Source organism: Anolis carolinensis, chromosome 1 (genome assembly GCF_035594765.1).
Source record: "Anolis carolinensis isolate JA03-04 chromosome 1, rAnoCar3.1.pri, whole genome shotgun sequence".
Taxonomy (NCBI): domain Eukaryota; kingdom Metazoa; phylum Chordata; class Lepidosauria; order Squamata; family Dactyloidae; genus Anolis; species Anolis carolinensis.
Genome location: NC_085841.1, coordinates 168,953,904 through 168,977,727, shown reverse-complemented (window position 1 = coordinate 168,977,727; position 23,824 = coordinate 168,953,904). Strand labels below are relative to the sequence as shown.

At 40.7% G+C, this 23,824-nt stretch overlaps 1 protein-coding gene across 1 annotated transcript in view; it reads right to left on the bottom strand.

Annotated features, from left to right (window-relative positions):
* The window catches only part of pcsk2 (proprotein convertase subtilisin/kexin type 2), a 138,266-nt gene extending 114,726 nt beyond the window's left edge, over positions 1-23,540 (bottom strand). Inside the window, exon 1 of the mRNA XM_062958452.1 lies at positions 23,066-23,540. Within this exon, the coding sequence (XP_062814522.1) occupies positions 23,066-23,248 (183 nt within the window). The 5' untranslated portion in view covers positions 23,249-23,540. The remainder of the gene's footprint in view (positions 1-23,065) is intronic.
* Positions 23,541-23,824: the final 284 nt, after the last annotated feature.

Here is a 23,824-nt window from a genome sequence, read left to right as displayed (position 1 = left end):
CACTCTAACTTACAGTTCCCCCTTCCCCAGTCACCTTCATTAGACACAAATACTATATATACTCATGTATAAGTTTATAATTTTAGTTAATAAATTGACCCTAAAATCTGGTCAACATAAGTACAATGATACCTTGAGTTAAGAGTTTAATTAATTCCACAAACAAGCTCTTAACTCAAATCACTCTTATCTCAAGCAATTTTTCCCACTGAAATGCTATTGGTCCGTTCTGGGGCCTCGAAAACTCTCCATTTTTGTTACATTTTTAAATGAGAAAATGTACTTTATAAATAACTAATCATGTATAAATTCGCATTCCCTTGGAACAATAAAAAGAGAAAAAACAGCTTTAAAATGTTAGAAGCACAAAGTTGTGGCAAGTAAGCACAAAGCACAAAATGAAGAGGCAGAAGCATTATTTTCTCCATCCTATATTCATCCCAGCCTCCCTCTCCCTCTTGCTCTCTCTTCCTCATGAAGCCAATACCACACAAAATCAACTCATCAAAAGTTCCTAAAGAGGACAAGAGCAAAGCAGACATCAATCTCCCAAAGCAGACAAGAGCATGAGGCATGGAGGCGGCTCTCTTGAAGTTCTTAAGGCCCTGAACTCTCGCGCTAGCACTCTCTCTCTGGCACTAGCTCTTAAAATGCTGCTGTTATGTTAAAGTGAAACTTGGGGCAAGTGACATCTCTTAACTCAAAATGCTCTTAAGCTGGGATGTTACAAATTTATATTAGAAATATAGCCAATATGAAGAGACATTTTATCATATGTGTTGGATATGTGAAAAGACTTAGAAATTCTGGGTTCAAATATATAGTTTGATGCAAGGAATCTTGAAGGTTAACATTCAATTAATACCAAAGCTCTTTCTTTTGGGAATTATGGCTGACCAATGGGATAGGAGCCATGGAAGACTACTTGAACAGATGGAATCCATGACAATGATCATGGGAGTAAAATTATTGTATGCACAAAGATGGAGGAATTTGATGTTACCTATTAAGGAGGAAAGGTTGTTGAAATGGACTGATTTAGTAGAAATCAACAACTTCTCTTTTTTGATTAGAGTAAAACCCCTGGCTTCCTGTGGCATTTAGTGTAACTATGCGTTCATTCATTTTTAACTGCAAAAGTAACTAAAATTAGCCATTATTCCACAAAAGGGCAATATTTTCTATTATTATTATTATTATTATTATTATTATTATTATTATTTTAACATCATAATGAATTATGGTTATACCATAGTTGTTGGTGCAAGGAACAAATTACAAATACTGTACCTCATTCATTTTTACTAGCTATTCCAAAACTGCTCCAAACACCAATTTCTAGGATATGAAGGGTGCTACTGAGTTTACACCATGTTTGTGGGCTTCCTACAGGAAACTAGATAAACCTTTAGTCTAAGTTAGTAGGGAATCTTCTTATATTCTCATGGAAGGCACATATGCAAACTGTTGAATTACAGCAGAATTTGGAACTGTCTTCTATGGAATCATACCATTGGTTCACCCAGCTGAATATTCTCAACTGTGGCCGACATCAGCACTGCAGGGTTTCAGGCAGGATTCTTTTTTATTCCTGCTTGGAGAGCCTGGTTATTTCCCAGTTTTCTTCCATCCAAGTACCTTCATATCCTGATCAGATTGTATGTTTTCAAATTGAATGGGGTTTTCAATGTCTGCTGCAATCTGTAACGGAAAACTTTATTTTAATGGGGATTTTTATCTATGTTATTTAATGTGGTTTAAATGGTGAAGGTGGACAGGAGTCAGCTACTTCTGATTGGCTATGAGTCGCCATGGTAACGTAGCTGCTTCTGTAGAAATGTAACTATTTGGTGAGGCTAGTAAGAAGGGGCGGAGCTAGCTGGAAGAAAAGTGGAGGGAACATTTTTAAGAGAGAGTTCAGTTGTGTGTAGGTTCTAGTGAGGGGAGCTAGAAGAAAGACCTGTGTGTGTTCAGTTTAGTTTCCAACCTGTGTGCTAGAAGGAAGATATATGTGTTCAAATGTGCAACTACAAATGCTGTGTTGAAGTATAAAAAGACTAGTTTGGGTCTTGGTTCTCAGCTGGGTAATGCTGAGGGAAAAGTAAAAGTAACTGTTGAGACAAAGTTTCAGTTGATTTATTGATGTTAAAGAGTGAAAGGTATTATCTATATTATATACAAGTGAAACTGAAGAAAGAAACCTTTGTAACAAGATACGCTTATTGTGCTAAAGAACCTAGAAATAAAAATTTCTTTGTTTGTAATAAAGACAGTGTCAGCGAAGAGTCAGCGAAGATTTGTCTCACATTCTCCCCCTCGGTGTCACCTCACCTCATTCACGCGCACGCACGCGCTCATGTGTTTATTGCTGGCAGTGGCTGGGATCCTGAAATAAAGATCACCCCCTGTCCTAGTGGAATTTGAGGGGTCCCATAGTTAATGTTGGCAAAGGTGTGGGATACTAAGAAAAAGATTCCCTCAGCTAAATGTGAAGAGCTTGGGCTGTGTGTGTGTTACATTTAATGGTGGCAGTGGTTGGGATCTTGAAACAGAGATTTCCCCCGTGCCAGTTTGTGAAGAGAGAGGTGCTTTTACACAATCCTACCAACTTGACTTCTGCTTCTACACATTTGATCATTTTCCCCCCTGTCCTTGCAAAGGGATAGAACGATTTTCAATAGCCCATTTTTATAAATTATCACCACCAGGCACATGTCTAATTAATATAGCCAATGCCATTGAAGTACCCATGGTGTTGACATATGAAATTTTCTTCTTCTTCCACATTTCCTTTTTTTTTCTTCTTCCACTCTATTTTAAATCAGTCAGATTTAAATCTGTCGGAATATACCACATTTTGATGTTGCCAAACATATAGGATCTCAGCAAACAAAGGCACTATTCCAGAGCTAATGTCTACCAACTTGCTGAAAAACTAATTAACAGTGTTTATGGTATTTTACTTGACTGATGGACCCCATAGCTTATCAGTGTAGAAAAGATTAACCCTAATTTAGATGGATAATAAACAACTGCCATTTATTTATTGCATTATTAACCAATAGATGCTTGTATTAGCAAGGTCAATGTGAACACGGGCTCTATTAATGAAAAGTGCCCTCTTTGCCCTGAGAAAGGGATGGCCTAAGCAAGATTTGAAAGCCATCTCCAAAAATATTCCTTACAGCTGGTCATCATTTGCAACTGCTTTGCTGTCTTTAAAATTCCCATATCTCAAGCCTGCCTTGAAATGGGTGTGTAATTTTTTAAAAGCTGGGCTTACATCTGAGGAAAAATCTGTCAATTGGTATTGGGTGTGCAGGGGTGACTACCCTCAGGCCCAGATCAAAGAAGACATACACAGTGTTGGGATAACAAAGGCCCCAACTTGTTTATTGATAATAATTGCAAACAGGGTTGGCAGCCATACACGGATTCTGAATCAAGGTATCAGACAGCCCATTATAGAAACAATGAACACTGGGATCGATAGGGGGTGTAGTACAGTTCCTGTCCACGATGCTCGGGATCACCTGTATCCCTGCATGACATACCCCTCATGGAGAGGAGAAAAATTTCCATACTGGATCCAGGACCCCCGCCAACCACCACCAGGTTGTGACAATGTTACAAACTAAAACAGCGAAACCTAACAGCAACAACTAAAACCAAGGGTGGAAGGGTGGGGAGAACTTGAAGGCAACTGAGGGCCCTTCCACACAGCCGTATAACCCAGAACATCAAGACAGAAAACCCCACAATATCTGATTTGAACTGGGATATCTGAGTCCACACTGCCATATATTCCAGTTCAAAGCAGATAATCTCGGATTTTATTCAGCAGTGTGGAAAAGGCCTGAGCTGGTTGGGAAAAGGCACCGACATGAACAATCAGGAGAGCATTTGCCCCCAAGAGTTATAAATGGAAAATATATTTGATGTAAATACAGAAAGAGAAACAGCATGATAAAGATAAAATGGTAAAAACACTAACCTCTACTAACAATCTAAATGAGAATTGTTGAACCTTCTTTGTAGATATTAATGATAAATAATTTAAGAAATGTTTTAATGTGAAATAATCTGCTATAAAAATTCAGTGTAATTACCATTGAAGAAACTGGAAAAGGTATATTAAGACTAGGAGACAAGGTGAGAAGAAGATATAACCAATGAACTTTAAATTAAAATTGTTAGAATCCTCAACATATTATGTAATATTTGTTAAAGAATTAGAGATGTAGATTTGTTGTAACAATAATATTGTAAAAGAACTCCTCATTCCCCAACAACTTTCACTGCTTTGTTTTCTTCTCGCAACATACTAGACATTTGTAAAGATGCAACTAACCAATAATTAATCTATCATCCCCAAATTTCTCCTTTTCCTTCCCTTGTCCCCCCCATCCCCTACTTTACAAATAAATGTTTATCATTATTATTATTATTATTATTATTATTATTATTATTATTATATCATAACCTTTTAAAGAAGAGCCAGAAACCCATTTGAGTAGAATCTTCTTAAGTGGTATACAACCAAATATAATTATGCAAGGCAATTGGCTTCAGTTGTTAAACTGAACAACCTATTGTCTCTGACCTGAGAGACAGAGAATATTCCAGTGCATAAAAATAGCAGTTCTTCAGAAGTGTTTTTCATACAATCATAGAATCATAGAGTTGGAAGAGCCCACGTGGGCATCCAGTTCAACCCCCTGCCAAGAAGCTGGAAAATCGCATTCAAAGCACCCCCACATTTTCAGTGCCCAAAAGTATATCTACTCTCTAATAAAACAGCTTGTTTATATTATGCACTCAAAAGGCAAAATAAAGTAGACTTTGGTAAAAAAAAAACATATTTGGTCACACAACTTATCAGTCAGTTACAGATATGTTTGAGATTGTTTCTGTGTGCCATCTGGTCAGAATATATCTCTACAATAAACAGAAGACAAGTGTTTGCAAGTCTGCAATCTGAGCGGTCACAAAGTCTAAAGAAATCGGTGCTTTGAACGGATCATGTGGTCTGCAGCCCCTCCCACAACTTCTCAGGAAAACATAGAGCAAGGAAAGAAAGCTGTATATCTGAACATACAGTAGAGTCTCACTTATCCAACATAAACAGGCCAGCAGAACGTTGGATAAGCGAATATGTTGGAGAATAAGGAGGAATTAAGGAAAAGCCTAGTAAACTTCAAATTAAATTATGATTTTACAAATTAAGCACCAAAACATCATGTTTTACAACAAATTTGACAGAAAAAAATAGTTCAATACACAGTAATGCTATGCAGTGATTATTGTATTCACGAATTTAGCGCCAAAACATCACAATGTATTGAAAACATTGACTACAAAAGCATTGACTACTAAAAGGCAGACTGTGTTGGATAATCCAGAACGTTGGATAAGCGAATGTTGGATACGTGAGACTCTAGTGTATATACAATAAGTAAGCAACAGGATTATAGATAAACAAATTACTAGAGGGGGCTTGAAGAAGGTTGTAAATTCGAACAGTCTCTCGGCCAATCAGGAAGCAGGAGGGGGGGATGCCTGCCCTTGATTGGCTGAGCACAGGAGCATGCAAGGAGTTTGTGCAGTGCAAGGTCCTTTAAGAAGAGGGAACCCTGCAGTAAATGATGGGCAGAGGGAGTGTCCGCCACCAAAACTTCCTTGCCCCAGTGAGTCGGGCAGGGCATTTTCTGATCAGAACGCACAGCTCATCTACATTGAAGGGATCTTAGGCAATAATAAAGGTCCTTACTTGTAATGAAGAGAAAGAAAAACATAAATATATAGCACTGTCTTGCCATTTTTGAGAATGCTGTCATCTGATTAAGCATGCTCATTGTCTGCATTCAAATCTACCAAGTCTTATTACTTTCTAAGACTGTTAGAGAAAGGGGAAGCCATCTTAGCTGTAGGTGTAACCAAATGGTAAGGCACATCCTGACACTTTAAAGACCAATTCCCCTTTTCTAATGAAGTGAATTTGAATTCCCAAAAGCTTATATTGTAATTTCTGTCAGTTTCTGTTTGCAAAAACTCCTGGTTCTTTTCACAGCAACTGATGCAACTGAGACAAATGGGAAAAGGAGCCTGCTATGTATTATTCAATCCTGTTTAAATTATTTAACTGAAAGGTTGCTGGCAGGAAAGCCACCTGGGGACTACTGTACAAAGAATAATTAGTATTGACCCATCCCTAACATTTTCTATTATCTCAATGCATATTTGAAGTGAAAAAATGACTATTAATGAACAGAGCTTGGTAATAACTGGCTTTAAAAAAATACTTATTTGCAATCTGAGTTTCTTTCCATTGAAAAAAGTGCAACTATGGTACATTACATTGTATGTTTAAGTTAAGAATTTTTGAGACATTGTAACTGAAACATTAAGGTCATTTCTATACGTAGTTATTGGAATGTGGTTTCACTTCATGGTGGAGGAGACAGTTTAGGTGCTGGATTGTACATGTGCTGTTTTATTCTTGTTTTCTTGAGGCATTGAAGGTAGGTTAGCGAAATGAACAGTTTTTAAATGATACATTTTAATTAATACCGTTGATGTTTAATTCTATTTTAATGTTTTGTATGTTTTAAATTGGATTGAAATGCTTTTAATGTAAGCCACTTTGAGTATCCTTTGTGGAAAAAGAAAGTGGGGTCAAAACAACAGCAGTAGCAGCAGCAGCAGCAGCAGCAACAACAACAACAGTTTGTTTTTACTAGATGCTAGAAGCCTGTAGTTTTCTGTTTTTTAAAGCGATTTAAATAAAGCCACAAGTGTTGTTACTTCTGGGATATAAGAAAGGAAATGGTTACTCTTTAAGAATGCAATTATCATGAAAACCAGCATTACTAAAGAGTTAATTAGTTGAACTTACAAAATGCTGTGTATAAATATGTATAAATCAACTTCTTGTGTAAGTCGAGGGAAGTTTTTGGAGCCAAAATTATGGATTTTGATATGATCTGTGGATAAGTTAAATGTCATTCTGTGGAAACAGGAAAGAGACAACATCACCTAAGGGGACCAACTGATTCTGGCCACTGCTGCCATTTTCTACCCAGACATTTAAAAAGACTAGTAGTGATTTTATAATAATAAATAATAAAACTTTATTTCTATTCTGCCTTATCTCCCAGGGTGGATAATGGCAGAGAATAGGAGTCAGTGCTTCTTTAGGTTCTCCTAAGGCAGACTAAGCTCTTGCCTTTTGTCACTCAAGAGAAGACAATTGTTCCTTTTTTGAAATAAGAGTTAAAATGCAGTACAGTAGAACCTCGACTTAAGAGCCCAACTTAAGAGTGCTTTGAGTTAAGAGCCACCACTCGGTCCTGGGTTTTGCTTTGACATATAAGCAGCTTTTTATGTTAAGAGCTAACACCAGAGGGAGCACTAGCATGAGAATATAGGGCTTTAGGGCTTCAAGGCAACAGCTTCCATGTCTCGTGCTCTTGTCCACTTTGGGAGATTGCGGTTCATTTTGCTTTTGTCTGCTCTGAAGAACTTTGAGTTAGTTGATTTTCTGTGGTTTTTATTCCTGGTATGTTTGGTTTCATGAAAAGAGAGAGGAAGAGAAAGCAAGAGAGGAAGGGAAGCTGGAATGTGTACAGTATGAAGAAAATAATGCTTCTGCCTCTTCAGTTTGTGCTTTGTGCTTCCTTGCCACAACTTTGTGCTTCTACCATTTTAAAGTGGATCTTTCTTTCTGGAGTGTAAAGCTCCATACGTGGAGTCCTACACCCTTGTATTGAGTGAGAGTGTTGTATGACTGAACGAAAGCACCAAATGTTGCAGGGAAGTATTTCAGACAGCAGACAATGGTGGCTTTGTTGTCATTGTGGCCGTTAACCTGCTTTGAATTTTAGTCTAAACTTTACTGAGACATCTATGGTGCACAACCTTATTCCCAAAAATAAGCCCAGAGCACTGGCTAATGCCTTTAAAGTTCACACTGGAATCCAGAGCACAGCCATTACTTTGCTGTGGTGGAAAGCAGGAATCACAGCTAATAGTGGATGCTGCAATACTAAAATCCTTGCTCCAAACAAATGCAAAGTGACACTCAAATATCATGGGACACAATCATGAGGGTCTGTCTGGATGACTTCAATGATCTAATAATGTCTTATATGGCAAAAGGCAATCTTTTAGGTAACTGTAGTGAACATTTTAGAGCTCTATAAACAATTGTCCCTTCATGTGTATGGGTGCTGCATCCATCGATTCAAACAACCATAGCTCAAAAATATTTGGGAGGAGGGATATCTAAACAGCAAACTTTGATTTTGCCACACACATACACACTGAGCACTATGCTGATGTTTAAAGTAGATTTTGCTGTAGCTTTCCACCATTTCATCAATCCTCGGGTTCTCTTCAACACTTACATGAATTGTGTAGCATTTCATATAAAAGATTTACTCTTACTACACAGTTGTGTATAGTGGGGCTTGAGCATGCATAAATTTTGATATCCATGGGGGCCTTGGAACAAACCCCCAGTAGATTTAAGGGCCCATGTAATAAGAAAAAAATCTCTTAATCTTAATGGAGTAACATGTATCCAGCCATTACAATTCCTTTTGCAAATAGGTGCATCACTCACAAATCCAGCCAAAACATTCTGCACCAGCTGCACCTGAAGGGTAATTCAACATAAAGACTATTGCAAACTTCCAGTGTAAATATCCTCAGACTCTGATGCTCTTGTTAAATTGCATCTACCCACAAAAGACATCCACTAATATTTCAACCAAAGCAGAAAGAGCAACTGAAGCCACTGATGTTATTTGGATTTTCAGCAACAAAGGTCTTCAAGGACCTACTCCCAGGGCCCTTCCACACAGCCATATAAGCCAGAATATCAAGTCAGATAATCCATAATATATGCTTTGAACTGGGTTATCTGAGTCTACACTGCCATATAATCCAGTTCAAAGCAGATAATCTTGATTTTATATGGCAGTGAAAATGCATGAGGCCTATCACTTAATGATATTCCCCTGGAAGGCTACTGATTTGGACCCAGTATTATAAATATTTATATTTATTTATTTGTAAATAAATAAACAAACCATTAAAGGGACAGCAGCTCTGTTCCTTAGTTCACCTAAAAACTCTAGTGAAGGTGCTGTTGTTTCTGTTACATAGGTAGAGCCACTCACAGTCCAGACCTTACAAACAGAAGCAATTCTGATTCCAGAAACGGGAAGAACAGCACAAGCACCAGGTAATGTCATCATAGGGGTGAAGTTGGGGCATCAAAACACATACCCTGTGACAGAATTTCCCAGAAACCTATTCAAGGCTGTGACTTTCCAAAAGTCATTGTTTGTCTGTGTATACAAGAACTGCAGAGGTTTCTAAATTCTCTCCAAATATAGCAGCTGTATAACCTATCTTGAAGTCATATACATAGTCTCTAAAGATGAAAAACAATTGCTTCCAAAAAGTGGAGCAATTTAGATTGGAACATCCAGCTGGAAATAAATTACAATGGGTTGCTTGAAATTTACTTACACCCAAAGTATGCTCCGAATCGTGCCTTTAATTTTCCCCAAACAAAAAGCATCCTGTGAGAAACAGCTCTTTTGTTCTGACAAAAGTCCAAAGAATAGGCCTTAGAAATATGCCTGCCTTTTTCTGATGATGTAGATGAGAAGAAAATGTTCTGGTAGCTTGCAAGCTGCCTACACATTTCATTTGCTCCCCTTACTAATTTCCAAGATGAAATCATTATATGTGAAATGTGAGTTGACCCAGTTTATTTAAGGGGAGCCACAAGTGCTGTTGAAGTCCAAGAACTTCAAAAAAGCCACAAATAACTTGTCCACTCTGATTTTGATGTAAGAAGGGAAGTGGTCAAAAAACAAAAATGCTAAAAGTGGATTTTAGAGATGTGATATGGCAGCTGCCCTGTTTCCCCAAAAATAAGACAGGGTCTTATATTAATTTTTGCTCCAAAAGATGTATTAGTGTTTGTTTTCAGGGGCAGTCTTATTTTTTCAAACTGACTTTTTAAATGAACTATATCTAGGGCTTATTTTTGAAATAGGACTTATGTTTTGAGCATCCTCAGAAATGCTGAAAAACCATGATAGGTCTTATTTTCAGGGTAGGTCTTATTTGGGGGGGGGTATATAAACGGGACTGACTTTGAAACAAGAGGGAAGGCTAAGGAAATGTTTTTGATCTAATTTCCAACTCTTGCAAAAGTAGGGGAAATGGGGAGAAGAGCCCCAGGGGCCTTACCCTTAAGTAATAACTCATTGAGAGATGGGCATGCTCAGTGGCCACAGACTCTTGGTTAATTGTTGAGTAAAGAGAAAGAGGTCCATGGAATAAACAAACAATAGCACATCCCAAGAAAGTTCGATGCTAGCTAGTAGGGCTGTGCAAAATTTTGATTGTCCATTGTAAGTTGGATCTAATTTGTTAGATTCAGGCATATGATACGACATCCAATGCACGGGCATTGCCTGTGCCAAAAATTTAAAAATCAAAACTTTCACCTGGTATTTTTTGTAAGTTACGTAGATGTTTTGACTCTCTGTGATGTAGTTTTAATTCACAGAGCAACCAAGAACTACAGGAGATGAAGACAAATGTGTTGCCATGCCTCTCAGCCAATCAGGGCTGAGAAAGGGGGCTAGCACTACGTCATGGCCCCCATTTGCGATCAGGCAGGGAAAGGGAAAATAGCTCCATGCCAGATTCAGTTTAGCTTTGCAGGCAGGCAGGATAGTACCCTGTTTTCCCAAAAACAAGACCTACCCCAAAAATAGGACCTATCATGATTTTGCAACATTTCTGAGGATGCTTGAAATATAAGCCTTATTTCAAAAACAAGCATATTTTCAAGCAAAAATGAATATAAGACCCTGTCTTATTTGGGGGGAAACAGGGTATTATAGGCAGGCAGGCAGACATAGAGAGAGAAGGAAGGAAGCTTACTAAGCAGAGAAGCCTACTAAGTTTGGGGTTTTTGTTTTTTTTTTTGTTTTTTTTTAGCTGAGGCTGACTCAACTCCGCACCGGAGAAAGAAGAGAGAAGCTTTGCACACTGTAGGCTGGGCACTGGCCATACTGCCCGGAAAACACACAACAACCCTGTGATCCTGGCCATTAAAGCCTTCGACAACACCACTTGCTTGCTTTACTTATTCTTTTTTGGGGTGGGTAGGTACTTTTTGCCTTATGGCTGTTTTATTATTTTGCTGCATTTTAGAAAATCTTTGAGGGCTGTTGGGCTGCTGAATGCACAGCTGACCTATTTGTGTTCATTGGCAGCCAACAACCACTACACAACAATCCTTTTTTTACAACATTTCCTTGTGCTATCTGTGTGCATTGAGCCAAAAAGCACGACCATAACCCACCCTACTCCACTCCAGCCAGCCATGGCAGCCAAGAAAGGATTTAAATTTTTTTGACAAAGATTTTAAAATTCCCCAAAAATCAGGAGATGTGCTAATTTTTCTGAAACTTGGGGTGTGTGATCCCCTTGTTATGTTATGAAATTGTAGAGAACTTCAAGGACATAGCTTGTACTTTGCTTTTTTAAAAAAAGTTATTGTAAAAACTTAAAAGATCACCAAAAATCAATAAATGCGTGAAATGTTCTGAAACTAGGTGGGGGAGGGTAATAGTGGTGAATGTTCTACTATTGTAGCAAGTTTCACCCTAAAAATGAGTGAGAGAGGAGCCCCAGAAGCCCCCACCATGCAATTACTTAACGAAATAGTAATGAATAATTTGTTACTCTCATTATTGCAACAAAATGGACAATATTTTAGAAAAACTTTAGAAGTGACTCGCCGGCACCTCCTAATTTTGAAATGAGTACTAAAACATTTTTTCATTGATCGCACAGGCCTATTAACTAGTTTCTGATATTCCACATGGCAACAGTTTGTTGGAGGTCCCAGTCTGTCTGAAGAGTCACAGACTCTGCAGCATCATACACGACTGTGTTATCAAAAACTACCCAAAGGGAGAGCTGCACTGATAAAGGAGAGCAGTAAACAGTTTTGTGGACTGAAAGGGACATGTGTAACACTGAGATTTGTTGCCATTCTGCACATACACAAGAAGCCGTTGTGAGGGAAAGACACTCAAGTCTTTGAGACAATTCTTATACATGTATACAAGCCAGCAATTCCCAAAGGACGATGTCAGGTAACAGATTTACAAGGGCATTAAAGGAGGACAAAATTAGGGCAGCTAAAGTGCATTTTGATTAGACTCAATTTATTACTTTGACTCTGCAAGAGTCAAAGGAATAAAACATAAATAAGCATTGTAAAGGGGAATAATCTGAGGCAGCAAGTGGTAAATTGCAGTCACCTATTCACCATTATACCTGACCTTCAACAGTCTCTGGCGCCCCTTCTACATTATCATATAATCCAGATTAACAAAGTGGATAATTTACATTATCTGCTTTGAACTGGATTATATGAGTTTATACTGCCATATAATCCAGTTCAAAGCAGATAAACTGGATTTTATACGGCAGTGGAGAAGGGGCCTAGGAAAGTTACATTTTTGGTCCTCTCTAGACATTGAACTACTGTACTATGTCATGATCCATGCACAAAATCAAACCCTAATGGTCATCATGATTAAAGCAAAACCATGGAACTGTTAATAGCATAATTCCCGCCATGTACAGTATATCTATCTATCTATCTATCTATCTATCTATCTATCTATCTATCTATCTATTTATCTATCTATCTATCTATATAAAAAGCTTGGAGGTTAACAACAAAACTAAACAACCCAGAACCATGAAACCTGGCAACACAACCCAGGGTCCTCCCCACTAGGTTCCGACAACAAAACCAAACATCTGTTCAAAATCCATGTCCCTCAAAATCCCAAAAAAAAAAAAAGAAAAACACAACTGCGCATGCCCGGAGCAGGCCACAGCCCCCACTCTCGCAAGACAAACGGGTATTACAGACAGCAGCACACAAGCAGCCCAACCACCAAGGCAGAGGGCTAACCTCAGGCTGGGAACCGCAGCACGGCTGAGGGGAAAAGGGGGAAAGCTTTCCCTATCTAAGGCAGCCAAAAAAGGGGAGGAGGGAGAACCGGACATATGAGAGATCAGGGGGGCGGGGGGCGGGGGCGAACTACAACTCCCTCAATCCCGAACCAACTATTGGAAAAAATGAGAGCGGATTGGGATTGTGGCAGGCCTCCTGGGGAGAAAACTGGAGTACAGAGGCAATAATGGTGCCGCTTCTTCACACCCCACTCCTCACCCGTCCAACCCTCCTCCGTAATCTTAAACAAGTCCCACAACTACTGCCACAGCATCTAACAAGCAGGCCCATTTAGGTCGTCATGGTGGCGTACCTTCTAGAAACCCCTGTCATCACCAACCTCCTTCTCACCAATACTATAGAAATCACAGCTCAATAAAATGCAAAAATAACTAAGGATTACTGTGTTGCTCTGAACCATGAAAATGAACACCGACATTCTGAATTAGCCGACGTGCAAGGCCCCTTGGGAGGCACCCGTGGACGTTGCTACGTAGATACTAAGCTACGTACCAATCCACAATCTACCTACCATGTGAAAGTGGTATGTGCTCTTCAAAAGACTCTCTCAAATATATCAAAAAAACCTGCTGGACAAGGCACACCAGGGCAACCAATACCATGAAACAGGACAGTGAGTCAGAACCTAAGGCCCTCCTGATGTTGGATTCCAAAATCTATCAACCCAGATCACTATGGTCAATAGCCAAGGATAACAGGAATGACATTTGAACACTAATGAAGGGCAATAGATTACTCACTCCTATTGAATAATGCTTTAAAAATGTGATCAGCATAAAATAAAGACCATCTATTCCAATTCAATGAAAAGTATTAATAATCCATTGTCTTCATAAGATATAGCAGTGTAAACTTTCCTAAAATTAAAAAGCTATAGGCAGGAGGGTGGGACCGCCTCTTTGTTGTTTTTCATTTAAAAGGTTACATTTCTAAGAAACTGAAAACTAATATATTACCACCCTTGACAGACCAAAGATCACTTGGTTGCTCTAGACATATGAAATAACTTGATTTGACCTAAAATTATCACATGTGGTTAGGAACGTTATCACACAAGTCTCCTAAAATGAGCTCTTCTGTAGAAAACCCACCTTGCTTGAGATGGGGACATGTCTGCCAAACAGAGGCGGTTCAACCACTAGGCCAACTAGGCAGTTGCCTGTGGCGCCATCTTGTTGGGGGCGCCATCGAGGCAACTCCTGTCTCCTGCGGCCTGCCTCCGCAGGGTATTGAACTGCTTTTCCTGTTGATTTATTGTAAAACATGATGTTTTAGTGCTTAATTTGTAAAATCTTAATGTAATTTGATGTTTAATAGGCTTTTACTTAATCCCTCCTTATTATCAAACATTTTCGCTTATCCAACGCTTTTATTTTTCAGTGATTGGTTTTGGGGGGGGGGGGCAAAATTCTGTTTGCCTGCACTTGAAAAATACCTAGGGCCGGCTCTGCTGCCAAACTCCTCTTCTTACCACGCAAAACATATTTGAAAGCACTTTAAGAAAGATCAAACTGTGTTGAACTTACCACCCCTGCAGAGGTGATCGGGGCAGAAGGGATCAACTTTTGCTTTGCAGCCAAGGACAACCCATAACATGCCCACAATGAATGTCACAGCCCCCCAAACTCATTACAGATCTGGCATTGTAGAACATGTTTTTAAAAGCTCTTTGAAAGCGCATTCAAAAGCTGAAGGCGTTTTCATTTAATAGAACTTTAAGACAATTTGGGGATGAGTTTGGGATGGGTTTAGGACAATGCGGTGAGCTGGTAAGTGTTTTTATTTGTGTCTAGGGAATATCCAATGTGGCTTACAAACTCACATGGTAATCTCCAGAGAATACAGATATGGTCTTCTGTTCTCCTACTGCCTAACTTACCATGCATTATTGTCTTTTCTAGTTAATCATGTCTTTTCATAGTATTAGGAATGTGTGCCAGTCTGAATTGAGCCATCTTGGCTTCTAGGGAGAGTTTGGGCTTGATGTGCTCTAGAAGCCATTTATTTCTCTTATTTGTACATGGTATCTGTAGAAACTATCTCCTGCACCACATATGAAAGGTTTGGATTTTCTTCCTTTTTTCATTGTCCAGTTTTCACCACCATAGAAATGAGAAATATGATAACATCAGTAAATCTTAACTGCAGTATTCAATTATATAGTTTTTTACTTCAGGATTTTCTCAAGTTTCTTCAAAGCTGTCCTTTCAAGTCCTAGGGTGCATCTACACTATAGAATTAATACAGCTTGACACCACATTAACTGCCATGGCTCAATGCTATGAAATCCTGGGAGTTGCAGTTTGACAAGATCTTTCACCTTCTCTGCCAAAGAATGTTGGAACCTCAACCAAACTACAGCTCCCAGGATTTTGTAGCACTGAGCCATGGCAATTCAAGTTGTGCCAAACTGGATTAATTCCACAGTTGAGTTGAACTCCTAGTTTACTTCTGATTTCTTGACTTCAGTCTCTATTTTGATTAATGACTGAACCAAGGAACAGAAAATCTTGAACTATTTCAGTGTCATCACAGTTTTTTTAAAGTCATGTAAACAGTCTGTGGTAATTATTTTTGTTTTGTTAATGTTCATTGCATTGCAGCACACCAAAATACCTCTGAACCATGCCCTGATTTATAAGCAGCACTGCTTGAATATCAAGCAAAAAGTGGGTGCTAGAAAAAATACCATACGAAAGCTGACTGGCACAACCTGGGGATCACAAGCCATGGTGAAGACATCTGCCTTTGCGCTTTGCTACTCTGCTGCTGAATATGCATGCCCAGTATGGAATACATCTCACCACATTAAAATAGTAGATGTGGCTCTTAATGAGACATGCCACATTATCACAGGATGTCTATGCCCTGCACAACTGGAGAAAGTATACTGTTTAGCCAGTATTGCATCACCTGACATCTGTTGGGAAATAGCAGCCTGTAATGAAAGGACCATGTCAGTGACATCTCCAGCCCATCCTCTGTTTGGATATCAGCCAGCATGCCAATGCCTTTAATCAAGAAACAGCTTTCTAAGATCTACAGAGATACTTACAGAAACACTTCAGCAAGGAAGAGACCAAAAGTGGCAGGTTAAAACCTGAAACATCAATCAGTGGCTGATCCTGGATGAGAGATTCCCTCCTGGGCACACAGAAGACTGGGTGACTTGGAAGACGCTGAACAAACCGCACTCTGGCACCTCAAGATGCAGAGCTAATCTTAAGAAATGGGGCTACAAAGTAGAGTCCTTGATATGTCAGTGTGGAGAAGAGCAAACCACAGATCACTTACTACAATGCAGCCTGAGCCCTATGATATGCACAATGGAGGACCTTCTCACAGCGACACCAGAGGCACTCCAAGTGGCCAGCTTCTGGTCAAAGAAAATCTAATATAATGTCAAGTTTTTAACTTTGTTTTTGTTTTCTTAAAAAACATTATAACTGTGCCCTCAATTTGCTTCTGATACTATAAATAAAATAGCTTATGCTACAACATTGTCATTTCTATATGCCTTGAGATCTGCTGTTCTATGTTAACTGCCCATATCAAGACAATTTGTGCTAATGGCTACTGAAAGGCCTCCCCTATAGAGATATTTTAAAGCAATTGACAACAATATATTAAAATCATTGTTTCTGGGTAAGTCAAGACAGTGTTTTATGTTGGAAAAGGTTTTTATATCAAGGGTGTATGTTCTTACTCTTATCCTCCTTACCTCTGTGCCTATGTAAAGTTATTTATGTCCTGGGTGACTATTCAGACAAACATGCTGTTTTATAGTATAATAACCCTGCAAGAAAGCTTTGCCTTCATGAGATGGAAGGCAAATTTGGCTTCGTTGTCAAGTAGGAGCATGTCAGCTAGGATTTCACAAGTTCTTCATGTTATATAAAACATATTCAAAGAAAACAGACGTGTTAGTTTGGATCAGTATGCAAATGGCTCTTGTAGCACCCTTGAGACAAACTGAAAGAAAGAAGTTTGTTATATAAGCTTCATCAAAAGTAGTGCATAAGTATGTTACATATGACCTCATAAGATGGGGTGAAATCTTGTAATAGAGAAAGCGTCACTGAGAGGGAGCTATGCATGGGTGACAGATTTGCCTCGCTGCTCCCTCTCTCCTCGTAAAAGCCAGGCAAAGTGGGACGCTTCACCTGAGCTTTCTCATAAGGTTGTTAGTGATGATCCTGGCTTCATAGCATAGACCTTTATAAGTTGGAGATGGTAGTTATGGCTGACTTGACTCCCATTGTTACCTGCCCACCATGCCCAAAAGGGTACTATGGGCATTAATACCCAAAAGTCTGCATATAAAGGTCTGTTCCTAAGCACTTCACTGCATGCATGCAACCCTAACTCGGTGGTGCAGTGGGTTAAACCCTTGTATCGGCAGGACTGCTGACTTGAAGGTTGGGTTGCTGAACTGAAGGTTGCCAGTTCGAATCCAACCCAGGGAAAGCTTGGCTGGATTCCCTCTATCAGCTCCAGCTCCATGTGGGGACATGAGAGAAGCCTCCCACAAGGATGGTAAAAACATCAAAACATCCGGGTGTCCCCTGAGCAACGTCCTTGCAGATGGCCAATTCTCTCACACCAGAAGCAACTTGCAGTTTCTCAAGTCGCTCCTGACACACAAAAAATCAGAGGAAGTATCCTGAGCACTTTACCACACAAGATTGGCAAACCAGCATCGCATGATTTTGTACAGATTTCACTGCCAGTCTGCTTCCTCACCTTCAACCCATCCATAGTCCCCAGTCCCACAACACTCCCATCTCATAATTTAGTGAAATAGGTCCCTTCTGCTCCTGTTTTGGCATGTTGGCTGTAAAGTGATGTCAGGAAATAAGATAATGTTTTTCTCCCCCTCTACCAATATATAGACCTATGCCTATGGAAGCTTATGCTACCAACTTGATTTTCTAAGGACCCTTCCAGACAGGCCCTATATTCCAGAATCTGATCCCAGGTTTTCTGCTCTAAACTGGATTATATGAGTCCACACTGCCAGATATGCTGGGATAAACAGAAAACCTGGGATACAGAACCTGTCTTGAAGGGCCCTCAATCTCTATAGTGCTACAATTCCTCTTTGTATACTGACATCTCAGATAAATGGGGCTATGTCTTTGAATTAAGTCTCATTATTTTCTCATGGGTTTCTGGGCTTCCCTTTTGGAGAAGTAAGACTGTCCCCTGCTTTGCTCTTCCCCCCAGTGGCAGACAAAGGCTTTTCTCATTCTTTAAAACGGCTTTATTCTTCTCTGTTAAAGAACAGGCTTTTAATGAAAGCTGTATCCATGCTTTGAAATGCTTCTAATGTTTTTGCTAATTTAAAAAATAACCTTTTGCACATTTAAAAAATAGTATTTGTTTTATATTGTGAGCCATGTAGAATCACAGTTCTTAGAGTAAAGATGAAAAATAAACAAAGTGAATAAATGAATATGTCAGCATCCATCCCATCGCCTTTCCACTCACTTCTTTGCTTCTCAGTGGCCCTTCATTCCTTTCAGTTAATTCAGATTGTGAGCTTTCTTTTTTAAAAATAAACCAGTTTCCACCTGGTTTATAAATTATTCCTGTAATCCATCATGATTCCATGAGATGAGCTATTCTAAAATCAATGCAAGGATATCGCATACAGGGATAAATTTTGTTCATTACATAAGTATTTTTCTGTGTGCCCACTTATTCTGTGGGGATAAAGTTGGCCCAAGAGAACTAGCATTGTGTAGTGGTTTGAGTTTTGGACTACCAATGCAGGAAATGTGGGTTTGAATCCCTACCCAGCCATGAAAATGCATTGGGTGATTTTGGGCAAGTCACACCAATCTTAACAAGAAATCCCCAGTAATAGGTTTTCATTAGAGTTGCCAAAAGAAAAGAGTTCCATTAGGGTTGCCAGAAGAGTCTTGGAAACACAACAACCAAATTTTGCCTAAAATGACACCTAGGGAAGAAGTTGTCTAAAGCTCATTTTAAAAAGTTATCGGAATAAAATGTTGGATGAGGGCATTTCCAATAATTTGTTTCATGTCTGGAGTGACTTGAGAAACTGCAAGTCACTTCTAGTGTGAGAGAATTGACTGTCTGCAAGGACATTGCCCAAGGGATGCCCGTATGGTTTGATGTTTTACCATCCTTGTGGGAGGCTTCTCTCATGTCCCTGCATGGAGAGCTGGAACTGACAGAGGGAGCTCATCCACATTTTCCCCAGATTCAAACCGGCAACCATAAGGTCAGCAATCCAACCTTCAGGTCAGCAGTCCTGCTGGCACAAGGATTTAACCTATTATACCACCTGGGCCTCAATGAATTTCCAAGAATGCTTTCTATTGACACAATAAAGTGATTCTTACTTTAGCTTATATGGTGTGTTATTTATGCATACAACTCAGTACCAGAACCTGTACAGTATAGATCCACACAATTTCTCCATTTTTAATTCTAAACAAACATTAGTTTGACAGAATTCAAATAAGATCTGCGAATTAGTGACAACGCATGGCATTCCCTGAAGTTAATCATTAACTGAGATAGAGACAAAATCATTCCCTTTTCTAAGGGAGCTAAAAAAAGCCCGTATTATGAAAGAATCACTCATATATATAGATATATATTCTTGACTCACTCCCATTAAAATCAATACAAAGAACATTTATAAATCACAAGCTAATTGTTTTTTCATTATCCATTTCCTCCCTGAAATGCTCCTTGCTATAGACCACTCTGAGAAAGCAAAGACAGCTTAACAAGTAAGGCAAAAAGTCCAGGAGTTTTTTCCCAGGGGATGTTAAAGTGTTTTGAGATATGTGCAGAAACATGCTACTCAGGAAAAACTATATGGGGATTTTTCTAAGTAAGGGAAGCAGCTTTGCCAAGGCATTCGGACTACTTGCTGCTCATAGAAAGGAGAAACCAAGGACTTACTGCTGAATTTAATCTCATGCACAGCCAGGGAATAGTGGAGAAGAACGATATATCTTGTAAATAATGCATATTGGGTATCCTCTTTAAATAGAACATGCAGGGCTGGAAAAGGGGGAGGTGGGATAGCTCGGAGACTCTCAGCCTCCTGCTTAGAAATGGCAATACTGCAATTCCCTGGTTAGCTACCTACTCGCATGCCAAGTAATAAGTTGTGTTCTTGGTATTTGCCACACATTATTATGGAGTCTTTATAAATTCCTGGTAAATGTCTATTTAGAAATAATTTCCACTGAGTTCAGTGGCACTTGCTTGTACAGGATGGCAGCCGAAATCTCAAATGGAAACAAACTAATCACATGGTCATATTTTCCTTGACAAATAGGAAATGTTCCTCAGATAAGTTATTGCTAAGCACAATGGGAGGAAATTAGCTCCTACTTTCAGAGCTTAGGAGAGCAAAGCATGTGGAATAAGACCAGCATTAAGTTCACGTCACACCCTTGTAATTTTGGACAAGGGCATAATGTTAGAAATCTGGACATACAGAAGGAAAGTAGAATGCCTTTATAAAAATATTCAAGGCATACATACTTCTACCTTCTCCCTACTCCCTATCCCAAAATGTCACAGCTCATTTTCAAAAGAGAGACTTTCCCTTAGCATCCCTTCCCACAACTCCTTGCTATATAATCACATCGCCAGCTCATAAAATAATATTCTCATCAGCACCAATTGGCACAATTATCTATGAAACCACAACAAAATGGCCATTTATTTTGGGCTCATTTTTCTAACAGCCCCTCTGTCAAACTGTGACAACACTAGTCCCCGAAGCCCATTTTTGAGGCACAGTTAGAGTATCCTGTAGTACAATTTACTTAACATCTCTTCCACTCAACACACACATATACTTTGGGGAGCTAAATCCCACTGAATCTAAAAGGGAGACATCAACTGATGGCAATATATGTTGGATCAGGTCCTTCTTACATAACCTCTGGCAAAGAAATGGAAAAGAGCTGCAAGGATCACATTGTCTCATTCAGGGAACATATTTGAAGGAAACTAGCTCTATTTTTCTTAGAACTTCACAGGAACCGTACCACCCAGAAACATTTCATAAGGAGAAATATTCTCCTGTTAGAAGTGATTCCAGATTAATCTGATGTATAATGATTCCAGAGTCGGCCAAATGAGAGAGAGAGAGAACTAGCTTGTTGTGGTTGAAGTTTAAACTTCAAAACAACCAGAAAGATGCTCTGAAAACAACATGGAATCACTGACTAGTAACACATTTGTATAGCAAGCATCTTGTCTCATCTTAAGATCTCCTTCTTAGGTAACAATCGGGAGTTCTGTCATTGTGCTACGTGTTATTATATTATGAAAAGGTTTGAAAACAAAACCAGCTGTGAAAAGCAGGTTCATCTCCAGACTGGGGGATTTGAAGGGGTTTCCTGAGATTATATCATCTTGAAAAGCAAGTAAATACTGCTGCCTGAGAACTCTCCAGCAGAGGAGACTAAGTTGGAGGGTATTTATATCTTTCCAGAAATCAATAGGTGCCAAACTGATTACTTGGAAGGAGGAGGAGGGGAAGGAGAGGAAGAGGAAGAAGAAGAAGAGGAAGGAGAAGAAAAAGAATAGGAGGAGGAAGAAAGAGAGGAAGGAGAGGAAGAAGAAGAGGAAGACGACGAGGAGGAGGAGGGAGAAGGAATCATAGAATCATAGAATCATAGAATAGTAGAGTTGGAAGAGACCACATGGGCCATCCAGTCCAACCCCCTGCCAAGAAGCAGGAAATCGCATTCAAAGCACCCCCCACAGATGGCCATCCAGCCTCTGCTTAAAAGCCTCCAAAGAAGGAGCCTCCACCACAGCCCGGGGGAGAGAGTTCCTCTGCCGAACAGCCCTCACAGTGAGGAAGTTCTTCCTGATGTTCAGGTGGAATCTCCTTTCCTGTAGTTTGAAGCCATTGTTCCTTGTCCTAGTCTGCAGGGCAGCAGAAAACAAGCTTGCTCCCTCCTCCCTATGACTTCCCTTCACGTATTTGTACATGGCTATCATGTCTCCTCTCAGCCTTCTCTTCTGCAGGCTAAACATGCCCAGCTCTTTAAGCCGCTCCTCATAGGGCTTGTTCTCCAGACCCTTAATCATTTTAGTAGCCCTCCTCTGGACGCTTTCCAGCTTGTCAACATCTCCCTTCAGCTGTGGTGCCCAGAATTGGACGCAGTATTCCAGGTGTGGTCTGACCAAGGCAGAATAGAGGGGGAGCAGGACTTCCCTGGATCTAGACGCTATTCCCCTATTGATGCAGGCCAGAATCCCGTTGGCTTTTTTAGTTGCTGCATCACATTGTTGGCTCATGTTTAACTTGTTGTCCACAAGGACTCCAAGGTCTTTTTCGCACACACTGCTGTCAAGCCAGGCGTGAAGATGGAGAGGAAGAGAAAGAGTAAGAAGAGGAAGAAGAAAAAGGGAAAGGAGAGGAAGAGGAGGAGGAGGAGGAGGAGAGGAAGAAGGAGAAGAGGAGGAAGAAAAAGGAAAAGAAGAAGAGAATGAAGAGGAGGAAGAAGACAACCTAGTAGGACTAAGGATGCACTTTGCAATGATCTGAGCCCCAGAAAGTCCTGCTCTTCTCGGGGAGGAGCGTTTCCATACTGACTGGGTTAATTCTGCTGCCTCTTAGGGACTACAGCAGAGGAGGATCTTCTGTATTTCTCCCAACTTGGTGGGCATCACACCAATGGGAGCTTCCTTGAATGCCTGGACCAGGCTCCAAGCGCAGGAAGGCACCTCCAGCCATCCCCCCAAAGGCTGTGCTAAAAATATCTAGGCGAGGCACTTGGTTCATCCTCCTGGGAGAGTTTCCAGGAACTCTTGTCCAAAAAAACCTCTCCTCTGCCACCGAATGCATGCCTTGATCTCTCCAACTTTGGAAGGCGCATTTCGAAAAACAAAACCTTGCTCAATACTACCCTGGGCGTGATGTCCCAGGTGCCCGGAGGAGGAGGAAGAGACGGAGCTGCTTACCTTCCTGACCCCGTGGAAGCCATAGGCGGCTGCAACTTGCGCGGCTTCCGCTTCTCCCCCGTGGTGAAACTCCACCAAAAAATGATTGGTGTAGACGGCTGGGTCGGAGGCGGAGGCCAAGGCGAGGAGCCCCACCAGGAAGAGGCCGCCCGCCTTCCAGCGGGGCACCGGGTCTGCCTTCATGGCTCTGCCGGGCGAGGGGGCCAGGGGACCGGGAAGGAGGCTGTCAAGGTACAAATCAGCGGAGGTTGTCACGAAGAAGGTCTGGGCTGAGAGCCGGAGAGGCGTCTCTTCTGTCTCGCGAAGAGGGGAATCCGGCTCGTGGACTTATGCCGCCCTGCGCGTGTGCGTGTGCCGGGTGGGATGCCAGATCTGCATTTTCCAGCTCCTCCTCGTGGGGCAACACGGCGCGGCCGCCAAAAGGAAGCACCAACCGGGGCCGAGGCGGGAGAAACGGGGAGGGGGGGTTGGGCCAAGGGGCTGCCAATCACAGCGAGGCGGGAGCCAGCCCCCTCCCTTTGAATGCGCGATGGGCGGAGGGAAGGAGCCTTCGCGCTGCCGCCGCCGCCTGATTCAGCACCTCGGAGAGCGACTCCATTCCCAGCCCGAAGAGAGGAAAAGCCCCCCGGAGCGAATGGGAGGGAGGGAGGGAAGGAATGGGAGGCGGGCCAATCAGCAGCCGCGCTGTCACCTTTTTGTGTAACTCGAGGCCAGAGCGAGCAGCGCTCTTGCTCCATCTCGAGAAGCTGGTACCGACTG